The 23909-nt window shown below is 40.8% G+C and overlaps 1 protein-coding gene across 8 annotated transcripts in view; it reads left to right on the top strand.

Annotated features, from left to right (window-relative positions):
- Positions 1–23909, top strand: part of LOC128685722 (uncharacterized) — a 307925-nt gene that overhangs the window by 148259 nt on the left and 135757 nt on the right. For all 8 annotated transcript variants that reach the window (XM_070083258.1, XM_070083243.1, XM_070083252.1 and 5 more), the window contains 2 exons: positions 18695–18839; positions 21793–21968. In XM_070083258.1, coding sequence (XP_069939359.1) covers positions 18695–18839; positions 21793–21968 — 321 coding nt within the window. The remainder of the gene's footprint in view (positions 1–18694; positions 18840–21792; positions 21969–23909) is intronic.

Below are 23909 nucleotides of genomic sequence, written 5' to 3'. Positions count from 1 at the left end.
TGCAGGTGTTTACTGCCAATGACATCATGGCATTACGGTGGCATGACAAACGAGATGTCACATTGTTGACAACCATTCATCGTAATGAAATGCAAGACAGTGGCAAAGTTGATCGAGTGACTAATGAACGTATTCGAAAACCAGTGACAGTGATTGATTATACACAAAACATGCGCTTGGTTGACAAATGTGACATGCAGATTGGTTTTGTTGACTGTGTTCGTAAGAGTTACAAGTGGTACATGAAACTTTTCTTCCATCTCATGGACATTTCAATGCTCAATGCATATAATATGTACCAAATAAAGACTGGCAACAGACCACCGTATGGTGAATTTTGTTTGTCTGTTGTTAGACAACTCATAATGAAGTACCAGGTAACAACACCTGCTATACAACACGGTCCTCGAATTCCTCAGGATATACCCAAGCGTTTGAGGAGGGAAGGTGATCATTTCATAATACAACTTCCTTCAACTCAGAAGAAATTTGCTCAGAAGAGATGCATCGTCTGTGCACAAACAAAAAGACGGCAACAAAGACGCAAAGACACTAGGTTTATGTGTGAGGAATGTAAGGTGCCTCTGTGCATGGTGCCTTGTTTCAAGGAGTTCCACAAGCTCCAGCAGTTCTAAAACCATGTCCAGTGATTGTAAATATGTAAATATATGATAGAACATTAGTATTATACAAGATTTGTGCATGTTTATTGTAATAAACAGCAGTGGTAAACAATAATATGATAATAACTTTAGTGCAGTTATTGTGTTCAATACAGTGAGTTTATATATATACATTATATACAGTATTGGTCTCTCAGGCCCCAAATGTTAGTAGGAATAGAAAAAATTGGAAAAGAAAAGAAAAAACAACAAAAACCCGCAAAATAATGTAATGCGCGTATGTGGAATTCGTCGATGTTGCCGCCACCACATCATTTTCGACAAACTTCTTGGCACTGTATCTCGGTAAGTACTGATCAGAATTTTTTTTTTTTGTCTTATTACCTTCACAAAAATATGCTCTTTAATTCTGTAAGAAAAAATAATTTTTTTTTTTTTTTTTTTCAAAATTTCTTGGACACTGGAGCACCACTTCAGATTTTGGCCTTGGACCCTGAAGGGGTTTTAACCTGTGCAGATTATAAGAGTCCTCTGTATTCAGATCCAAATTCTTTATAAAGCTATTGTGTTGTATGAATGATTACAGAAAATGAAATAAGATACAGAAATTATAATTGAGAATCTTCATGTACTTCTTTTTTTTTTTTTAACAAGTCGGCCATGTCCCGCTGAGACAGGGTGACCCAAAAAGAAAGAAAATCCCCAAAAAGAAAATACTTTCATCATCATTCAACACTTTCACCTCACTCAGACATAATCACTGTTTTTGCAGAGGTACTCAGAATACAACAGTTTAGAAGCATATACGTACGTATAAAGATACACAACATATCCCTCCAAACTGCCAATATCCTAAACCCCTCCTTTAAAGTGCAGGTATTGTATTTCCCATTTCCAGAACTCTAGTCCGGCTATATAAAAATAACCATTTTCCCTGAATCCCTTCACTAAATATTACCCTGCTCACACTCCAACTGCTCGTCAGGTCCCAAAAGCCATTCGTCTCCATTCACTCCTATCTAACACGGTCACGCACACTTGCTGGAAGTCCAAGCCCCTTGCCCACAAAACCTCCTTTACCCCCTCTCTCCAACCCTTTCAAGGACCACCCCTACCCCCCCTTCCTACCCCTATAGATTTATATGCTTTCCATGTCATTCTACTTTGATCCATTCTCTCTAAATGACCAAACCACCTCAGTAACCCCTCTTCAGTCCTCTGATTAATGCTTTTATTAACTACACACCTTCTCCTAATTTCCACACTCCAAATTTTCTGCATAATATTTACACCACACATTGCCCTTAGACAGGACATCTCCACTGCTTCCAACCATCTCCTTGGTGCTGCATTTACAACCCAAGCTTCACACCCATGTAAGAGTGTTGGTACCACTATACTTTCATACACTCCCTTCTTTGCCTCCATAGATAATGTTTTGTCGCCACATATTCCTCAGTGCACCACTCACCTTTTTTTCTTCATCGATTCTATGATTAACCTCATCCTTCATAAATCCATCCACTGACACGTCAACTCCCAAATATCTAAAAACATCGCTTCTTCCATATTCCTCCTTTCCAATATGATATCCAATTTTTCTTTATCTAAATCATTTGATACCCTCATCACCTTACTCTTTTCTTTTCTATGTTCACTTTCAACTTTCTACCTTTACACACACTCCCAAACTCGTCCACTAACCTTTGCAATTTTTCTTTGGAATCTCCCATAAGCACAGTATCATCAGCAAAAAGTAACTGTGTCAGTTCCCATTTTGTATTTGATTCCCCATAATTTAATCCCACCCCTCTCCCAAACACCCTAGCATTTGCTACTTTTACAACCCCATCTATAAATATATTAAACAACCATGGTGACATTACACATCCCTGTCTAAGACCTACTTTTACTGGGAAGTAGTCTCCCTCTTCTACACACCCTAACCTGAGCCTCACTATCCTCATAAAAACTCTTTACAGCATTTAGTAACTTACCACCTATTCTATATACAGTAGGGCCCCACTTATACGGCAGGTTAGGTTCCAGGCTACCTCCATAAAGCGGAAATTGCCGTAAAGTGGAACACCCTTTTTCTCCCCTTATAAATGCATACAAATACTAGATAACAAGTTTACACTAACATATATTAAGTTAGCAATAAAACTAGGCATCAAAAAACTATAAAAAAGTACAATACACACATAGTGCACTCATTACTTACCTTAAAATATTTATAGTCTTAATCTAGGGTGAGACAAGTAGTATTTATTTTAAGGAATCAAGTGTGGTATGTATGGTAGTCAGCCGGGCTACCATACCAGGCCACCCCACCTACACATAATATTCTATTACATTTAAGCATCCCAGAGCGATAAAATGCATATACAGTTTACTCATTACTTACATTAAAATATTTGTAGTCTTAATGTAGGGTCAGAATAAAACGAATAAAATGAATAAATGAGAGAGAGAGAGAGAATGAGTACATGAGGGAGGACAGGCGCAGAGTTATGTAAACACACTAGACGAACGTAAGTATTGTAAACAAAGTGTACATGTCTGGTTTGTGTACAAGTTGTCTCTACATTGATATGATAGAATAAATAAAGAAGAACACTCCCATTCTCATGTAACACCATTTTTAGAAGAAATGATGTTCTGAGTGAAGGCAATAGAAATAAGTCACTCTGACTTTTTTGGGTTATCCTAGGTTCTCTACACATATGTAATGATATGTATGATAATCTATGCAACTGCATTTGTGTATACCTAAATAAACTTATATACATATGAAAGGAATAATTTTCTACAGTTACCCCCAGTAACACATTTTCTCTTATGTTAGATTAGAGAAAATGTTATTCTTGCCGTCACTTGTATGAGTTATCTGGCTACGACATCTCATATTTATGTTTATTTATTCTATTGTGGGGTGTATTTATCATCTTTATATGTTATGTATCGTGTTTATTATATAATTTTGAAAAAATATCATGGATGGATTAATGAAAATGTGTATATTAACGTAATATACGACATTTAACAAGACTCAGTGATTATTATCATTACAGTGGACCCTCAACCAGCGATATTAATCCGTTCCTGAGAGCTCATCGTTAATCAAAATAATCATTAGTCAAGTTAATTTTCCCCTTAAGAAATAATGTAAATCAAATTAATCCGTGCAAGACACCCCAAAGTATTGAAAAAAAAAAAATTTACCACATGAAATATTAATTTTAATATACACAAACTGAAGAAGACATGCACAGTTACATGACACTTACCTTTATTGAAGATCTGGTGATGATTGATGGGATGGGAGGAGGGGAGACCGTTGATCTTGTTAGTGTTTAGAAAGGGGAATCCCCTTCCATTAGCACTTGAGGTAGCAAGTCTTTTTCAGGGGTTACTTCCCTTGTTCTTTTAATGCCACTAGGACCAGCTTCAGAGTCACTGGACTTCTGTCGCACAACATATCTGTCCATAGAGGCCTGTACCTCTCGTTCCTTTATCCTAAAGTGTTTCACAACATTGTCAGTGTAATAGTCACCAGCACGGCTTGCAATAGCTGTGTGAGGGTGATTTTCATCAAAAAAGGTTTGCACTTTAAGCCACATTGCACACATTTCCTTAATCTTTGAAGTAGGCAACTTCTTCAATTTCTCACTCCCCTCCTCCGAAGCAGTTTCCTCAGGTGTGGCCTCTTACTGTTGAAGATGCTCTAGCAGCTCATCAGTGGTTAATTTGTCATTGTCCTCCTCCACCAACTCTTCCACATCCTCCCCACTAACCTCACCAATATGAGCACTAGTTCCAGGCATTTTTTCCTGTTCACCTGGGTGTTAGTCAACTGTTGTGGGTTGCATCCTGGGGGACAAGATTAAGGACCCCCAATGGAAATAAGTTAGATAGTCCTCGATGATGCACTGACTTTCTTGGGTTATCCTGGGTGGCTAACCCTCCGGGGTTAATCGTTTCTCGGTAATTGTTTCACGTTAAGCCACACCAACAACACTCTCTCCACATCTTCGAGTAATACAGCTGATGGTGGTGCAGCAACAACAACAGCTGACTGTGGTGCAGCAGCAGCTGCACCTTTGGCAAGAACAGCTTCCTTGATTGCCGTTTTCTTACCCACAATAGTAGCGATGGTTGATTGGGGTTTATTATACAACCTGACCCTCCTGGGTTAATCGTTTCTCGGTAATTGTTTCACGTTAAGCCACACCAACAACACTCTCTCCACATCTTCGAGTAATACAGCTGATGGTGGTGCAGCAACAGCAACAGCTGACTGTGGTGCAGCAGCAGCTGCACCTTTGGCAAGAACAGCTTCCTTGATTGCCGTTTTCTTACCCACAATAGTAGCGATGGTTGATTGGGGTTTATTATACAACCTGGCCAGCTCAGAGACACGCACTCCACTTTCATACTTAGCAATGATCTCTTTCTTCATCTCCATAGTAATTCTCACCCTTTTTGCTGTAGGGTTGGCACTAGAAGCTTTCTTGGGGCCCATGGTGACTTACTTTGCAGGTGCAATCACTACAAAGGCTGTGATAATATGAAATGTTTCAGTTGTTGTATGTTTGGAAGCGACCATGGTGGCTGGCTGGCTTGTAAACACTGGCACCAAGGGACAAGTGAGGCGCGCTCAGGCCAAAGTGGACGCGTATGGTACGGAACGAATAGCGCTGGTCGGGTTTTTAAGCGCTAGTTGAGGCAAAAATTTTGCGTTAAAATGTATCACTGGTCAGTTTTATCGTTAATCGATGCCATCACTGGTTGAGGGTCCACTGTATTATTATCATTTCTAATATGGCGTCACTTGTGCAAGTCGTCTGCTACCACATCTCATATTTATGTTTGTTTATTCTACTGTGGGGTGTATTTATCATATTTATATGTTATGCATTGTGTTTATTATATAATTTTGAAAAAATATCATAGATGGATTAATGAAAATGTGTATGTTAACGTAATATACGACATTTAAATGAGACTCAGTGATTATTATTATCATTACTAATATGATATCTCGAGACATAAGACACTGATTTTAATGTGTACCTGCATGCCAGCACAGTATATAAGTTTATTTAGGTACAGGTATACATAAGTATAATTATCAGAGTATATATAAAATATGAAATAACTTTTAAAAACACTTGAAATTTTGGAGTATCCAGACAAAATGGAGAGACTTAGTGCTTACGGATCTCATGGAGAATGTAAACAAACTGGGTTGGGTGCGGTGACCCTATTTGAAAGTCAGGTGGGGGGAGCTGTATAGCGAGTTTTGGGCATAATTTGAAATGACCATATTAGCGGAACGCTGTAAAGTGGGGCCCTATTGTACTTGCAATATCTGCCACATTGCTCCCCTATCCACTCTATCATATGCCTTTTCTAAATCCATAACTGCAATGAAAACTTCGCTACCTTTATCTAAATACTGTTCTCATATATGCTTCAATGTAAACACCTGATCTACACATCCCCTACCCACTCTAAAACAACCTTGCTCATCCGCAATCCTACATTCTGTCTAACCTCTAATTCTTTCAATAATAACCCTACCGTACACTTTTCCTGGTATACTCATAAGCTAATTCCTCTATAATTTTTACAATCTCTCTTATCGCCCTTCCCTTTATATAAAGGGACTATACATCCTCTCCGCCAATCCCTAGGTACCTTCCCCTCTTTCATACTTTTATTAAACAAAAATATCAACCACTCCAACACTATATCGCTATATATACAGTGGAACCTCTACTTATGAGAGCATCCATGTGTAAGTTTTTCCAGATACGAGCAGTCGCTCAGTCGATTTTTTGCTTCCAGACGCGAGTGAAATTTCCAGATGCAAGCAGGCCTCATGGGAGGTTCCTTGATGCTGGTGAGAGGCTCTTGCTCTTGATTTAGGGAATTGAATCTGTTGTTGGCTGGACTATCTTATTGAAACTTGGGCAATGTATGATGGAAAGGTGCTTCTTAACATAAGCCAAAAATGAAAGAAATCGGACAATAAATAACGGAGTTCACTTCTCAGTCATTAGCATCCCCTTGGTGGTATGTTTTCGTATGGTTTTTATGGTTGTATTCTCATTTTTTTTTGTCTCATTTGATAGAGAGGAAGATATACTGCAGAAATAGATACAGTGGACCCCCGCATACCGTTGGCCTTACATAACGTTAAATCCGCATACCGATATATTTTATCACTAAAATTTTGCCTCGCATACCGCTAAAAAACCCGCTCAACGCTATTCGTCCGAGACGCGTCTATGCGAGGCCTGAGCCAGCCTCACATGTTCCGCCGGTGGCATTGTTTACAAGCCAGCCTCCGCGGTAACATCCAAGCATACAATCATAACATTTCGTATTATTACAGTGTTTTTGGTGATTTTATCTGCAAAATAAGTGACCATGGGCCCCAAGAAAGCTTCTAGTGCCAACCCTGTGGTAAAAAGGGTGAGAAATATTATCGAAATACTGTGGTACCATGGTCAACTGCTGATGCTGCTGCTGCTGTAGCACTGTCAGCTGCTGCTGTAGCACTGTCAGCTGCTGCTGTAGCACTGTCAGCTGCTGCTGTAGCACCGTCAGCTGCTGCTGCTGCTGTAGCACCAGCAGCTGATGCTGCTGCTGTAGCACCATCAGCTGCTGCTGCTGCTGTACCACCGTCAGCTGCTGCTGCTGCTACTGCTATTGTAGTACCGTCTGCTGCCGCTGCTGCTGTAGTACCGTCTGCTGCTGCTGTAGCATCGTCTGCTGCTGCTGTAGCATCGTCTGCTGCTGCTGTAGCACTGTCAGCTGCTGCTGCTGTTGTACCACCGTCAGCTGCTGCTGCTGCTGTCAGCTGCTGCTGCTGCTGCTGGTGTAGTACCGTCTGCTGCTGCTGTAGCATTGTCTGCTGCTGCTGTAGCACTGTCAGCTGATGCTGCTGCTGTAGCACTGTCAGCTGCTGGTGCTGCTGTAGCACTGTCAGCTGCTGCTGTACCACCGTCAGCTGCTGCTGCTGCTGCTGCTGTAGTACCGTCTGCTGCTGCTGCTGCTGTAGTACCGTCTGCTGCTGCTGCTGCTGTAGTACCGTCTGCTGCTGCTGCTGCTGTAGTACCGTCTGCTGCTGCTGCTGCTGTAGTACCGTCTGCTGCTGCTGCTGCTGTAGTACCGTCTGCTGCTGCTGCTGCTGCTGCTGCTGTAGTACCGTCTGCTGCTGCTGCTGCTGTAGCACTGTCAGCTGCTGCTGCTGCTGTAGCACTGTCAGCTGCTGCTGCTGTAGCACCGTTGTTGGTGTGGCTTATTGAGAATACCAAGAAACAATTAACCCCAGAGGGTTAGCCACCCAGGATAACCCAAAAAAGTGTGTCATCGAAGACTGTCTAACTTATTTCCATTGGGGTCCTTAATCTTGTCTCCCAGGATGCAACCCACACCAGTCGACTAACACCCAGGTGAACAGGGAAAAACGCCTGGAACTAGTGCTCATATTGGTGAATTTAAAGCCAGCAAAGGTTGGTTTGAGAGATTTAAGAATCGCTGTTGCTGGATCGGTCAGCTGTTGCTGGATCAGTCAGCTGTTGCTGGACCAGTCAGCTGTTGCTGGACCAGTCAGCTGTTGCTGGACCAGTCAGCTGTTGCTGGACCAGTCAGCTGTTGCTGGATCAGTCAGCTGTTGCTGGATCAGTCAGCTGTTGCTGGATCAGTCAGCTGTTGCTGGATCAGTCAGCTGTTGCTGGATCAGTCAGCTGTTGCTGGACCAGTCAGCTGTTGCTGGACCAGTCAGCTGTTGCTGGATCAGTCAGCTGTTGCTGGATCAGTCAGCTGCTGCTGCACCACGGTCAGCTGCTGTTGCACCATCAGCTGTTTCTGAACATGACTCGTCCCAAACCTGTCCCGAACCTGTCCGTCCAGCCTGAGCGCCTGCCTTGCCGTCATTGTTTACAAGCCAGGGTGGCCGGTTGCATGCATACATTCGATACATTTTGTATTATTCCATTATTTATAGTGCTTGTAACTGCTAAATAAGCCACCATGGGCCCAAAGAAAGCTTCTAGTGCCAACCCTGTGGTAAAAAGGGTGATAAATACTATAGTACCACAGTCAGCTGCTGCTGCACCACAGCTGCTGCTGCACCACAGCTGCTGCTGCACCACAGCTGCAGCTGCACCATGGTCAGCTGCACCACAGCTGTTGTTGCTGCACCACCATCAGCTGTATTACTCGAAGATGTGGAGAGTGTGTTGTTGGTGTGGCTTAACGTGAAACAATTACCGAGAAACAATTAACCATGGAGGGTTAGCCACCCAGGATAACCCAAGAAAGTCAGTGCATCATCGAGGACTCTCTAACTTATTTCCATTGTGGTCCTTAATCTTGTCTCCCAGGATGTAACCCACACCAGTCGACTAACACCTAGGTGAACAGGGAAAAATGCCTGGAACTAGTGCTCATATTGGTGAATTTAAAGCCAGCAAAGGTTGGTTTGAGAGATTTAAGAATCGTAGTGGCATACACAGTGTGATAAGGCATGTTCTGGAAGAAAATGCCAAACAGGACCTACAGTACTCAGGAGGAAAAGGCACTCCCAGGACACAGTGTCTCATCAGTCATTGCTGCATCTTCAATTAAGGTAAGTGTCATTTATTCTTCATTTAGTAGAGTAGTACATGCACAATATATATTGTGCATGTACTGCTCTACTATTGTGCATGTATCCTTCTCTTTGTGTGTAGGAAAATGTATATTTCATGTGGTAAAATTTTTTTTTTCATACTTTTGGGTGTCTTGCACGGATTAATTTGATTTCCATTATTTCTTATGGGGAAAATTCATTCGCATAACGATAATTTCACATAACAATGAACTCTCATGCACGGATTAATATCGTTATGCGGGGGTCCACTGTATGAGTTTGATTGTTTTCACAATGAAAAATACCTTGAAATTGAGCTCAAAGTAGCAGAAATGTTCGATTCTTTGGCAGACAACATAAAGCAGCAGTGGCAGACAACATAAGGTAGCAGTGGCAGACAACATGAAGCAGCAGTGGCAGACAACATGAGGTATCAGTGGCAGACAATATGAGGTAGCAGTGGCAGACAACATGAGGTAGCAGGGGCAGACAACATGAAGCAGCAGTGGCAGACAACATGAAGCAGCGGTGGCAGACATCATGAAGCAGCAGTGGCAGACAACATGAAGCAGCAGTGGCAGACATGAAGCAGCAGTGGCAGACAACATGAAGCAGCAGTGGCAGACAACGTGAAGCAGCAGTGGCAGACAACATGAAGCAGCAATGGCAGACAACATGAAGCAGCAGTGGCAGACAACATGAAGCAGCAGTGGCAGACAACGTGAAGCAACAGTGGCAGACAACATGAAGCAGCTGTGGCAGACAACGTGAAGCAGCAGTGGCAGATAACATGAAGCAGCAGTGGCAGACATCATGAAGCAGCAGTGGCAGACAACATGAAACAGTAGTGTCTGACTTCTTTGGGTTATCCTAGGTTCTCTACACTTATAGTCACGAGCAGGAGTGGCCGCTGTGGTGGCCCTATAAACCCCAACAACAGCAATGGCCGCTGTTGCCACCACTAGCCACATACGTAATGACATGTATATAGTGTATATATCATGTTTCCATGTTATTAATATTGGTTTTTATGTCATATTAGATGAATTGTGATAGAAAAATAAGCCATAAAGTTGATAGTAGAGAAATTACTGAAGTATTTTATCGTGCCTGGAATTCCATTGGAACGGATTAATTCCATTTCAGTTAATTTAAATGAGGAAAATTGACTCTGCAAACGAGCAAATCCAGATGTGAACAAGGTCACAGAATGGATTAAACTCGTAAGTAGAGGTTTCACTGTATATGAGCTACATTAAACCTTCGTGCACTATGGCCTTTTCCAGCATGTTTTCATTTGTTGAGGGATTGGAGATTTTACATCATAAAAACTAATACTTTAAGTAAAAAAATGAAGATCTGTGATATTTTCTCAAAAATAGCTGTACAGTGGACCCCCGCTTAACGATCACCTCCAAATGCGACCAATTATGTAAGTGTATTTATGTAAGTGCGTTTGTACGTGTATGTTTGGGGGTCTGAAATGGACTAATCTACTTCACAATATTCCTTATGGGAACAAATTCGGTTAGTACTGGTACCTGAACATACTTTTGGAATGAAAAAAGATCGTTAATCGGGGGTCCACTGTATTATGAACAGGAGCTCCAACTTAGTTGTGGAATGTGAAGTCAATGGTTTCAACATGACAAAACTCAAAATACAAGCAAGGCACACACTGAATCTGTTTGGTTACAGCTTCTCGAGGGCCGAGAAAAACTAATTTTGGGTGTGATTTATAGGGCCCCAAATCTTGATAGGGAGTGCAGTAAACTTCTATGGGACGAAATTCGTAAGGCATCTACATACGAAAATATTGTGCTAATGGGAGATTTCAACTATAGACAGATTGACTGGAGCAATTTGACAGGAAATTTAGAGTCAGGTGACTTTCTTGATACGATCCAGGATTGTTTTTTAAAACAGTTTGTGACAGAGCCAACTAGGGGCAATAACCTCCTTGACTTGGTTCTTGCCAGTAGGGAAACACTAATTAATAATCTTGAGGTTAATGATGAGCTTGGGGAAAGTGATCACAAATCACTCAGTTTTAATATATCATGGAATTCCCCTAATAATGGCAATCAAGTCTCTGTCCCTGACTTTCGCTTGGCTGATTTCATAGGACTGAAAAATTACTTAGGTGGGCTGAACTGGAATGACCTGACTAAGGGTCAGGTAGGTGGTGATGGTTGCCGATATGACGCTTTCCAGGGCATAGTACTAGCTGCTCAGTCAAATTATGTTCCAAATAGGGAAATCAGATCAAACAAAAATGATCCTAAATGGATGAACAATAGATTAAAATATCTGATTGGTCAAAAGAGAGGCATATACAGCCAAATCAAAAGAGGGGAGGGGCAATTAAGAAATCGATATACAGTGGACCCCCGCATAGCGACCTTAATCCGTGCAAGAGGGCTGGCTGTTATGCGAAATGTTCGCTATGTGAATTAATTTTCCCCATAAGAAATAATGGAAATAAAATTAATCCGTGCAAGACACCCAAAAGTATGAAAAAAAATTTTTTTTACCACAAAAAAATGTTAATTTTAGTACACACAAACTGAAAAAGGCATGCACAATTACATGACACTTACTTTTATTGAAGATCTGGTGATGATTGATGGGATGGGAGGAGGGGAGAGAGAGTGTTAGTGTTTAGAAGGGGAATCCCCTTCCATTAAGACTTGAGGAGGCAAGTCCTTTTCTGGGGTTACTTCCCTTCTTCTTTTAATGCCACTAGGACCAGCTTCAGAGTCACTGGACTTCTTTCGCACAACATATCTGTCCATAGTGGCCTGTACCTCTCGTTCCTTTATGATTTGTCTAAAGTGGTTCACAACATTGTCATTGTAACAGTCACCAGCACGGCTTGCAATAGCTGTGTGAGGGTGATTTTCATCAAAAAAGGTTTGCACTTCAAGCCATTTTGCACACATTTCCTTAATCTTTGAAGTAGGCAATTCCTTCAATTTCTCTCTCCCCTCCTTTGAACCAGTTTCCCCAGGTCTGGCCTCTTGCTCTTGAAGTTGATCTATCAGCTCATCAGTGGTTAGTTCTTCATTGTCCTCCTCCACCAACTCTTCCACATCATCCCCACTAACCTCCAACCCCAAGGACTTCCCCAATGCCACAATTGATTCCTCAACTGGTATACTCCTCTCAGGGTTAGCCTCAAACCCTTCAAAATCCCTTTTGTCTACACATTCTGGCCACAGTTTCTTCCAAGCAGAGTTCAAGGTTCTCTTAGTCACTCCCTCCCAAGCCTTACCTATAAGGTTTACACAATTGAGGATATTAAAGTGATCCTTCCAAAACTCTTTTAGAGTCAATCGAGTGTCTGTGGTCACTTCAAAGCACTTTTGAAACAGAGCTTTTGTGTACAGTTTCTTGAAGTTGGAAATGACCTGCTGGTCCATGGGCTGCAGGAGAGGAGTGGTATTAGGAGGCAAAAACTTCACCTTAATGAAGCTCATGTCCCCATAAAGTCGCTCTGCCACGTCTGTAGGATGACCAGGGGCATTGTCTAACACCAGGAGGCACTTAAGTTCTAATTTCTTTTCAGTTAGGTAATCTTTCACATTGGGGGCAAATGCATGGTGTAACCAGTTATAGAAAAATTCCCTAGTGACCCATGCCTTACTGTTTGCCCTCCACAGCACACACAAATTATCCTTGAGGACATTCTTTTGCCTGAACGCTCTGGGAGTTTCAGAGTGATACACTAATAAAGGCTTAACTTTGCAATCACCACTAGCATTGGCACACATCAACAAAGTAAGCCTGTCTTTCATAGGCTTATGTCCTGGGAGTGCCTTTTCCTCCTGAGTAATGTAGGTCCTGCTTGGCATTTTCTTCCAGAACAGGCCTGTTTCATCACAATTAAACACTTGTTCAGGTTTCAGTCCTTCAGTTTCTATGTACTCCTTGAATTCCTGCACATATTTTTCAGCCGCTTTGTGGTCCGAACTGGCAGCCTCACCATGCCGTATCACACTATGTATGCCACTACGCTTCTTAAATCTCTCAAACCAACCTTTGCTGGCCTTAAATTCACTCACATCATCACTAGTTGCAGGCATTTTTTTAATTAAATCCTCATGCAACTTCCTAGCCTTTTCACATATGATCGCTTGAGAGACGCTATCTCCTGCTAGCTGTTTTTCATTTATCCACACCAATAAGAGTCTCTCAACATCTTCCATCACTTGCGATCTTTGTTTCGAAAACACAGTTAAACCTTTGGCAACAACAGCTTCCTTGATTGCCGTTTTCTTGCCCACAATAGAAGAGATGGTTGATTTGGGTTTCTTGTACAACCTGACCAGGTCGGTGATACGCACTCCACTTTCATACTTATCAATGATCTCTTTCTTCATTTCAATGGGAATTCTAACCCTTATTGCTGTAGGGTTGGAACTAGAAGCTTTCTTGGGGCCCATGGTCACTTATTTTCCAGAAACAGCACCGAAAACACTGTAATAATACGAAATATTCCGATTGTATGCTTGAATGTTAGTGAGGAGGCTGGCTGGTAAACAATGGCACAGGCGGCACATGTGAGGCTGGCTGAGGGCGCACATTGGACGCGTCTCGGACGAAGGCCGCTGAGCGGGTTTTTGTCCACTATGCGGGGCAAAATTTTAGCGAACAAAGCGTCCGCTATGCGGATTGTCCGCTATGCAAGGCGTCCGTTATGCGGGGGTCCACTGTATTCAGTTAACCCTTTGACTGTCGCAACCCCCAATCCTGAGGTGTCTCCTGGTGTCGCAAAATTTAACCCTTTGACTGTCGCGGCCGTATATATACGTCTTACGAGGTACCATGTTTGACGTATATATACTCATAAATTCTAGCGGCTTCAAATCAAGCAGGAGAAAGCTGGTAGGCCCACATGTGAGAGAATGGGTCTGTGTGGTCAGTGTGCACCATATAAAAAAAATCCTGGAGCACGCAGTGCATAATGGGAAAAAAAAACTTCGACCGTTTTTTTTAATTAAAATGCCGACTTTGTGGTCTATTTTCTTATAGTATTTATGGTTGTATTCTCGTTTTCTTGGTCTCATTTGATAGAATGAAAAACATATTATAGAAATAGAGGTGATTTTGATTGATTTTACTATAAAAAGAACCTAGAAATGGAGCTCAAAGTAGGGGAAATGTTTGATTTTTGCCAATGTTCAAAAGTAAACAAATGATGCCATTGTCCAATAAATGTCCAACTAGCCATTCTAATATGCAGTCATGAATGGGTTGATGTTATTTTTACAATTATTACAGTATTGCAGTAGTCTCCATAATAGTAAGTCTTCAATTTTTTGTTTGAATAAAAATTCAAAATAGAAAGCAAGAGTAATATCAGAGGGGCCTGGAGACATGACTGATGAACAAAGAAAATGTTATTTTAGAGCCAGGAATGTCTGCATTGTTCATTCTGGACCTTATTTTGAAATTGTCATATTTTTTAGTTTTCGTGAAATTGGCCAAATTGCTAATTTCTGACCACATTATTAGGTAGTTGAAATCGGTAAATGGGCAGTTTCTTATACTCAATCGATAGAAAAAATGGAGTTCTAAAGAAATAGCTATGAGTTTGGTCGACTGGAACAATGGAATTAGCCAAAAATAGGGCTCAAAGTGGGCGAAATCGCCAATTTGTAAACAGCGCCGAGGTCGCTAACTTCACGAGAGCGTAATTACGTCAGTTTTCCATCAAATTTCGTTTTTTTGGTATCATTACAATCGGGAAAAGATTCTCTATCATCTCGTAAGAAAAAATAATTTTTTTTTTTAAATTTTGCGACACCAGGAGACACCTCAGGATTGGGGGTTGACACAGTCAAAGGGTTAAAAAAAAAAAAAATTATTTTTTCTTTTGAAATGATAGAGAATCTTTTCCCGATTGTAATGACACCAAAAAAACGAAATTTGATGGAAAACTGACGGAATTATGCTCTCGCGAAGTTAGCGACCTCGGCGCTGTTTACAAATTGGCGATTTCGCCCACTTTGAGCCCTATTTTCGGCTAATTCCCTTGTACCAGTCGCCCAAACTCATAGCTATTTCTTTAGAACTCCATTTTTTCTATCGATTGAGTACAAGAAACTGCCCATTCACCGATTTCAACTACCTAATAATGTGGTCAGAAATTTGCAATTTGGCCAATTTCACGAAAACTAAAAAAATATGACAATTTCAAAATAAGGTCCAGAATGAACAATGCAGACATTCCTGGCTCTAAAATAACATTTTCTTTGTTCATCAGTCACGTCTCCAGGCCCCTCTGATATTACTCTTGCTTTCTATTTTGAATTTTTATTCAAACAAAAAATGGAAGACTTACTATTATGCAGACTACTGCAATACTGTAATAATTGTATAAATAACATCAACCCATTCATGACTGCATATTAGAATGGCTAGTTGGACATTTATTGGACAATGGCATCATTTGTTTACTTTTGAACATTGGCAAAAATCAAACATTTCCCCTATTTTGAGTAACATTTCTAGGTTTTTTTATAGTAAAATCAATCAAAATCACCTCTATTTCTATAATATGTTTTCCATTCTATCAAATGAGACCAAGAAAACGAGAATACAACCATAAATACTATACGAAAATAGACCACAAAGTCGGCATTTTAATAAAAAAAAAACGGTCGTTTTTTTTTCTCATTATGCACTGTGTGCTTCGGGATTTTTTTTATTTGGTGCACACTGACCACACAGACCCATTCTCTCACATGTGGGCCTACCAGCTTTCTCCTGCTTGATTTGAAGCCGCTAGAATTTATGAGTATATATACGTCAAACATGGTACCTCGTAAGACGTATATATACGGCCGCGACAGTCAAAGGGTTAAAGAGAGAAATAAAAAAGGGAATTAGAAAAGCAAAAAGAGATTATGAGGTTAAAGTTGCAAGAGAATCGAAGACTAACCCAAAAGGATTCTTTCAGGTATACAGAAGTAAGATCAGGGACAAGATAGGCCCACTCAAAAGTTCCTCGGGTCAGCTCACTGACAGTGATAAGGAAATGTGTAGAATTTTTAACACATACTTCCTCTCAGTTTTTACGCAGGAGGATACCAGCAATATTCCAGAAATGATAAATTATGTAGAACAGGACGATAATAAACTGTGCACGATTAGGGTCACAAGTGACATGGTCCTTAGGCAAATAGGTAAATTAAAACCTAACAAATCCCCAGGCCCTGATGAACTGTATGCAAGGGTTCTAAAGGAATGCAAAGAGGAGCTTAGCAAACCTTTGGCTAATCTTTTCAGCATATCACTACAAACTGGCATGGTGCTAGATAAGTGGAAAATGGCAAATGTGATACCTATTTTCAAAGCAGGTGACAGGTCCTTAACTTCAAACTATAGACCAATAAGCCTAACCTCCATAGTGGGAAAATTTATGGAATCAATAATTGCCGAGGCAGTTCGTAGCCACCTTGAAAAGCATAAATTAATCAACGAATCTCAGCATGGTTTTACAAAGGGGCGTTCCTGCCTTACGAATTTATTAACTTTTTTCACTAAGGTATTTGAGGAGGTAGATCATGGTAATGAATATATTGTGTACATGGACTTCAGTAAGGCCTTTGACAGGGTCCCACATCAGAGACTATTGAGGAAAATTAAGGCACATGGAATAGGAGAAATTTTTTCCTGGATAGAGGCATGGTTGACAAATAGGCAGCAGAGAGTTTGCATAAATGGGGAGAAATCAGAGTGGGGAAGCATCACGAGCGGTGTTCCACAGGGGTCAGTGTTGGGCCCCCTGCTGTTCACAATCTACATAAACGACATAGATGAGGGCATAAAGAGCGACATCAGCAAGTTTGCCAATGACACCAAAATAGGCCGTCGAATTCATTCTGACGAGGACATTAGAGCACTCCAGGAAGATTTGAATAGACTGATGCAGTGGTCGGAGAAGTGGCAGATGCAGTTTAATATAGACAAATGCAAGTTCTAAATGTTGGACAGGACAATAACCATGCCACATATAAACTAAATAATGTAGATCTTAATATTACGGATTGCGAAAAAGATTTAGGAGTTCTGGTTAGCAGTAATCTGAAACATAGACAACAGTGCATAAGTGTTCGCAATAAAGCTAATAGAATCCTTGGCTTCATATCAAGAAGAATAAATAATAGAGTCCTCAGGTTGTTCTTCAACTCTGTACATCCTTGGTTAGGCCTCTTTTAGATTATGCTGCACAGTTTTGGTCACCGTATTACAGAATGGATATAAATGCTCTGGAAAATGTACAAAGGAGTATGACAAAGTTGATCCCATTTATCAGAAACCTTCCCTATGAGGATAGACTAAGGGCCCTGAATCTGCACTCTCTAGAAAGACGTAGAATTAGGGGGGATATGATTGAGATGTATAAATGGAAGACAGGAATAAATAAAGGGGATGTAAATAGTGTGCAGAAAATATCTAGCCTAGACAGGACTCGCAGCAATGGTTTTAAGTTGGAAAAATTCAGATTCAGGAAGGATATAGGAAAGTACTGGTTTGGTAATAGAGTTGTGAATGAGTGGAACAAACTCCCAAGTACAGTTATAGAGGCCAGAACATTGTGTAGCTTTAAAAATAGGTTGAAGAAATACATGAGTGGATGTGGGTGGGTGTGAGTTGGACCTGATAGCTTGTTCTACCAGGTCGGTTGCCGTGTTCCTTCCTTAAGTCAATGTGACCTGAGCTGACTAGGTTGGGTGCATTGGCTTAAGCCGGCAGGGGACTTGGACCTACCTCGCATGGGCCAGTAGGCCTGCTGCAGTGTTCCTTCGTTCTTATGTTCTTATGTAAGTCTTATGTGATACCAGCATGTTTAGCAGGCTTGAACTGGAGGGCTGTGATATCTTGCATCTGGCAATAAAACCATGACTGCACTTTTTGTGGTAACATCTGTTTGTAGAGATGATCACACTTGTTTCCTATGGTCTTTAGAGTTTATTTAGGTTGATTTGAACTGGGTTTTAGATTATTTTCATTAATAAGACGTGCAACAGTTGGGTATCTTTATTGTTTAAATGTTTTACCTATGCAGTAGGCTTCGTCTGTCAAATTCAGAGAAGAATGGAGTGTAGGCAGCAGGAGTAGTAGTGAGATAAAGATGATGTAATCAGTTCATCAACCCTGGCAAAATATTTTGTTTCCATGTGTTGTACCATTTGTGGTGCCTTAATTGTGATTGGAAATTGAAGTAAATGTGGAGCTTTTATGAGATTTGACTCTCCCAGGCAACAACAACTGATGCTGTATTTTTTTTTCCAGCTACTTCCTAAATATCTCAAGCTTCCTTATGAAATGCTCATGTATTTATAAACAAAGCTAATGCTTGGATTGTAGCAGCACAATATAATTTGGCTGATTGTTATTTTTTTTTCTCTTGTAGGGTGCAGGAATGATCCTTTCTCTGGAGGAATCGATGGCTGAGCACAAGCGTGATAAATTTCGTTCTACATTTGTTTGCACTATGACAGGTTTAACAATGCTCTACATCTGCTTTGGAGTGTCTGGCTATGCATCATTTGGACCACGTGAGTTTATGAAAAAATATGTAGTTTTTTAAATTCCTTCTCTCTTGTATAGCAAAAAATTTCATGTATTTTTATACATAATGGAAAAGATTTATCTAATGCTGAGAATGTTTCAAAAATTTTAACAACTGGGCTTAAGATACATAAGACATAATGTAAATTGGCCTATATCTTGCCCAGATAGTGGTACAGTGGCGATAATAATAAATTAGATTCAGTTAGGGAGCATTACCTGGTAGCTTCTGAAGAGTTAATATGAAGATGTTTTATATTACTATAGCTCCCCAGCACGGGTAAGTCATCTGCTCATAGTACAAAGATCAAAACAATATGAGCTTATGAAGTCATGAGCATGGAATCACTTCTACACACATAAGATAGGTAGGTCTCCCTTATCTCTATGGGGAAGTGGAGAAGAATCCTTCCTCCATCAGCCATGTGTGTCATAAGAAGTGACTTTAATTAACCCTTTGACTGTTTCAGGCCCCTCTCTGAAACTGTCATTCTATGTCACCAAATATTCAAAAAAAAAAAATTATTTTTTCTTATGAAAATGTTAAGATTATTTTTCTGAGTGTTTTAGTCCAAAAAAAAATTTTTTGCCATCGGTACTTACCGAGATATAGAGCCGTGAAGTTTGCAGAAAATGAGCCGCGTGTGGCAACAGCGGCGACTGCCGTTCACCCGGTAAACTTTAGTTTACTTGTAATTGAAGGTTTTTTGTTTTTTTCACTATTTTATTTTTTCACATAACTTATGTGGCCTATGAGACCAAAGTAAGGTGCAATGTACATATATACACTCGTTGTATACAACACAATAAGCACACAAACATAATTATCAATATATTGTTTACAAAACTTGTTTACAAAAACAAACAAACAATCCTCCTCCTCCTCCTCCTCCTCCTCCTCCTCCTCCTCCTCCTCCTCCTCCTCCTCCTCCTCCTCCTCCTCCTCCTCCTCCTCCTCCTCCTCCTCCTCCTCCTCCTCCTCCTCCTCCTCCTCCTTCTCCTCCTCCTCCTCCTCCTCCTCCTCCTCCTCCTCCTCCTCCTCCTCCTCCTCCTCCTCCTCCTCCTCCTCCTCCTCCTCCTCCTCCTCCTCCTCCTCCTCCTCCTCCTCCTCCTCCTCCTCCTCCTCCTCCACCTTCCCCCCTCCTCCTCCTTCTCCTCCTCCTCCTCCTCCTCCTCCTCCTGCTCCTTCCCCCTCCTCCTCCTGCTCCTCCTCCTCCTCCTCCTCCTCCTCCTCCTTCCCTCCTCCTCCTCCTCCTCCTTCCCTCCTCCTCCTCCTCCTCCTTTCCTCCTCTTCCTTTCCTCCTCCTCCTCCTCCTCCTCCTCCTTTCCTCCTCCTCCTCCTCCCCCTCCTCCTCCTCCCCCTCCTCCTTCCCTCCTCCTCCTCCTCCTCCTTCCCTCCTCCTTCCCTCCTCCTCCTTCCCTCCTCCTCCTCCTCCTTCCCTCCTCCTTCCCTCCTCCTCCTCCTCCTCCTCCTCCTCCTCCTCGTCTTGTGTGCCAGTGTGTGGCTTATAATTGTTTTGAGTCAGAAGTCGGCAGCTGTCAAAGTGACATATTGTTTCATTAGTCACTACCCCTACCGCCTGTCAAAACAATGGGGTCGGATGCTGCTTCCCCTCCTCCATTCTATCTAATTATCTTTCTCCCTCATTCTATATCTTTCAATCTGTCTCTCTTTCTATCTGTCTGCCTATCTCTGTCTCACAGGTACACATAAATACAAGTATACATAGTGTAAATTACCTAGGATAACCCAAGAAATCCAGACAAAGTGCTATACTCTGCTTGAAGATGTGAGTAAACGTGATGACAGTCTTGTGGCTCTCTCTGAGACAGAGAGCTAGATGGACAGACAGGGAGCTTGACAGACAGACAAATAGACAGACAGACAAATGTTTGTGTACCAGCAAAAACAAAGGGAGGGCGATGGTCATGTAATATTACCCTCCTTTACGCTCATCAAAGTCAGCTCTTATCAGATGTTATCTCCCCTTATCTTGTCACTGTCATGGGGTGGACTTTTTTTTTTCTTGCTTCAAGGGAACAATATTATTACATCTTCTTCTTCCTCCTCCTCTTCTCCTCCTCCTCCTCCTCCTCCTCCTCCTCCTCCTCCTCCTCCTCTTCCTTCCCTCCTCCTCCTCCTCCTCCTCCTCCTCTTCCTTCCCTCCTCCTCCTCCTTTTCTCCTGCTTGATTTGAAGCTGCTAGAATTTATGCGTATAAATACGTCAGAAACATTGGCTCGTAAGACGTATTTATACGTCGGAAACAGTCAAAGGGTTAAAATGCTAGAAGCAAGGGCTAGTAACCCCTTCTCCTGTATAAATTACTAAATGCAAAAAAAAAAAAAAACATTCTGAAAGCTTTTCTTCTTTTTCGGGTCACCCTGCCACATTGGGAGATAGTCGGTGTGTTAAAAAAAAAATAATTCCCTCATCTAGCTGGATATTTGTGAGCCATTTTGGGAGTGTGGAAATATGGTTGTACTTGAGAGCTTCCTAAAACCAAACAGTATCAACAAGTAACATTGCCTTGGTGAGAATATACCTTAGGACTGTTTATGTTACAGGGCCAGTACAATATTATCTCTTCCAATTATCCTTTTAGCATAGTATTTTGTTAAGAGTGAAACTTTAGTAGACTGTAGAATGAGTAAAAGGCAAAGATATTAAAGTTTATAATGAACAAAACAAGTATTGGCTACAAGTATCCTCTATTTGTTATAAGGTACAAGAGTCATTGAGGTTTAATGGAAGTAGTTATCATGAACGAGCCAAGCTAATGCTTCTGTAACATTCACAAAATTCAGGGCCAAATGGGAAAATATCTTAAAGAAATATTCATATAAATAAAACTTGGCTAGTACATTGAGTCAGTGTATAAGACAAATTAATATAGTTACTGCTGTTGAATATTGGTAAACTTGCTTGTTTTTTCTTCAGATACAATGGATATCATCACCCTGAATCTTCCTCATGGAAGTGGAACTGTAGACTTTGCAGCCATGGTCAAGATCTGCTTGGGTGTCTCCCTCTTTTTCACATACCCCTTGATGATGTTTCCTGTCACACACCTCTTGGACAAAACATTTGGTTTTGCTACTGTGCCTTACAGAGGGGTAAGTTTTTTTCTAACAATCAGTTATTTACATCATTTTTTTTTTTTTTTTTTTTTTTTTTAGTATTTAGTATATGTTGTCCTAGACATGGTAATTTGTGATCATATTTGTATCTTGTCTCCCTCTCTTTATCTCTTCTTCTTCTGCAATAGGCCTATTGCAGTGATCCTCCCTTCTTATGTTATGTAATATTTTTTATTCACTCTCCTCGCCTATCTCCCCTTCTCTGCCAGAGAAAGAGGTAGGAGTGAAAGAAGACATGAGGTTTTTACTTGAAGTTCTGTTGGAGTAGGAGCAAGGTAACTTTTATGAAAGAGACTCAGGAAACATAGGTTAGCCAGGCTTGAATTCTGCACTCTGAAGGAGGGGTGGGCATATTGCAGATTGAAGATATTGGAGGATAATCTGAATTTTGATGTCAACACCCTTCTGGCAAAACAGTGATAGAATGAATGGAAGTGAATGCATTTTCTTCTTTGGATCATCCTGCCTTGAGAAACATGCTGACATCATAGTTGAGATGGCCCTCTGAACTGCAACGTCTCCACCCCTCCTCCAGAGTGTAGGCACTGTACTTCCTAAGCGTTCAGGACTCAAATCCAGTTAACAGATTTCCCTGAATCCCTTCATTAATGTTATTTTGATTACACTCCAACAGCATTTCAAGTCAACTTGCCTCCACTCCTATTCAACATGCTCACACATGCCCCTACCTGGAGTGTTCTGAGGGTCAATGCCCTCACGGCCCAGTCCCAGACCAGTCCTAAAAGTGGATGACCTCATCAATGAGGCTATTGGTTTTAGCATTTTTTTTTTTCCCCTTATGCAAAAAGGGAGGACATTAACCCTTTCAGGGTCCAAGGCCAAAATCTGAAGTGGTGCCCCAGTGTCCAAGAAATTTTGAAAAAAAAAAAAAAAAAATTTTCTTACAGAATTAAAGATAATATTTTTGTAAAGGTAATAAAACAAAAAAAAATCTGATCAGTACTTACCGAGATACAGCGGCGGGAAGTTGACCCAAAATGATCCAGTGGCGGCAACATCAGTGACTTCCGCAAAATCCCATTTTTTTATTTTAAGTTTTTTATACTTTTTTCTTTTCTATTTTTTTTCTTTTTCTAATAACATTTGTGGCCTGTGAGACCAGTATAATGTATATTGTATAAGTGTACACTCATTGTATTCAACACAATAACTGCACTAATTTGTTTATCATTATATTGCTTACAAAACTTGTTTACAAGTTTATTGTAAACAAAATGATGAAAATATTAGTGCGGTTATTGTGTTGAATACAACGGTATCATATAGTACCATATAGTACAATGGTGCCATAGGGTGCAATGGCACCATATGATACAATGGTACCATATAGTACAATATGGTACCATATAGTACAATATGGTACAGTGGCACATGATACAATGGTACTATATGATACAATGGTACTATATGATACAATGGTACCATATGATACAATGGTACTATATGATACAATGGTACCATATGATACAATGGTACCATTTGGTAGAATGGTACCATATGGTACAATGGTACCATATGGTACAATGGTACCATATGGTACATTGTACCATACAGTACAATGATACCATATGGTTCATTGTACCATATGGTACTGTATGGCACTGTTTTATTTAACACAATAATATTTTCATTATTATTTTGTTTACAATAGTTGTTTACAACAAAAATATGCAAAAATGTTGTTTATTAGTAATGTTCTATTATATGTTTACAAGTGTACAGGAACTTTACATGTTCCTTGAGGTGGATGACAAACCACTTTGTCTCGGAAACTGCGGAGTCAGTAGCTAGCTTGCGTCGCCACTCACTCAGTCTTGGCTGGTGTCTCATGCCACCAACACCTATTGGCCATATGGTACATGATATCATATGTTACAGGGTACCATATGGTACATT

The sequence above is a fragment of the Cherax quadricarinatus genome, chromosome 1 (genome assembly GCF_038502225.1).
Source record: "Cherax quadricarinatus isolate ZL_2023a chromosome 1, ASM3850222v1, whole genome shotgun sequence".
NCBI classification, from domain to species: domain Eukaryota; kingdom Metazoa; phylum Arthropoda; class Malacostraca; order Decapoda; family Parastacidae; genus Cherax; species Cherax quadricarinatus.
Note: the sequence above shows the minus strand (reverse complement) of the source record. Positions and strands in the feature narration are given on the sequence as shown.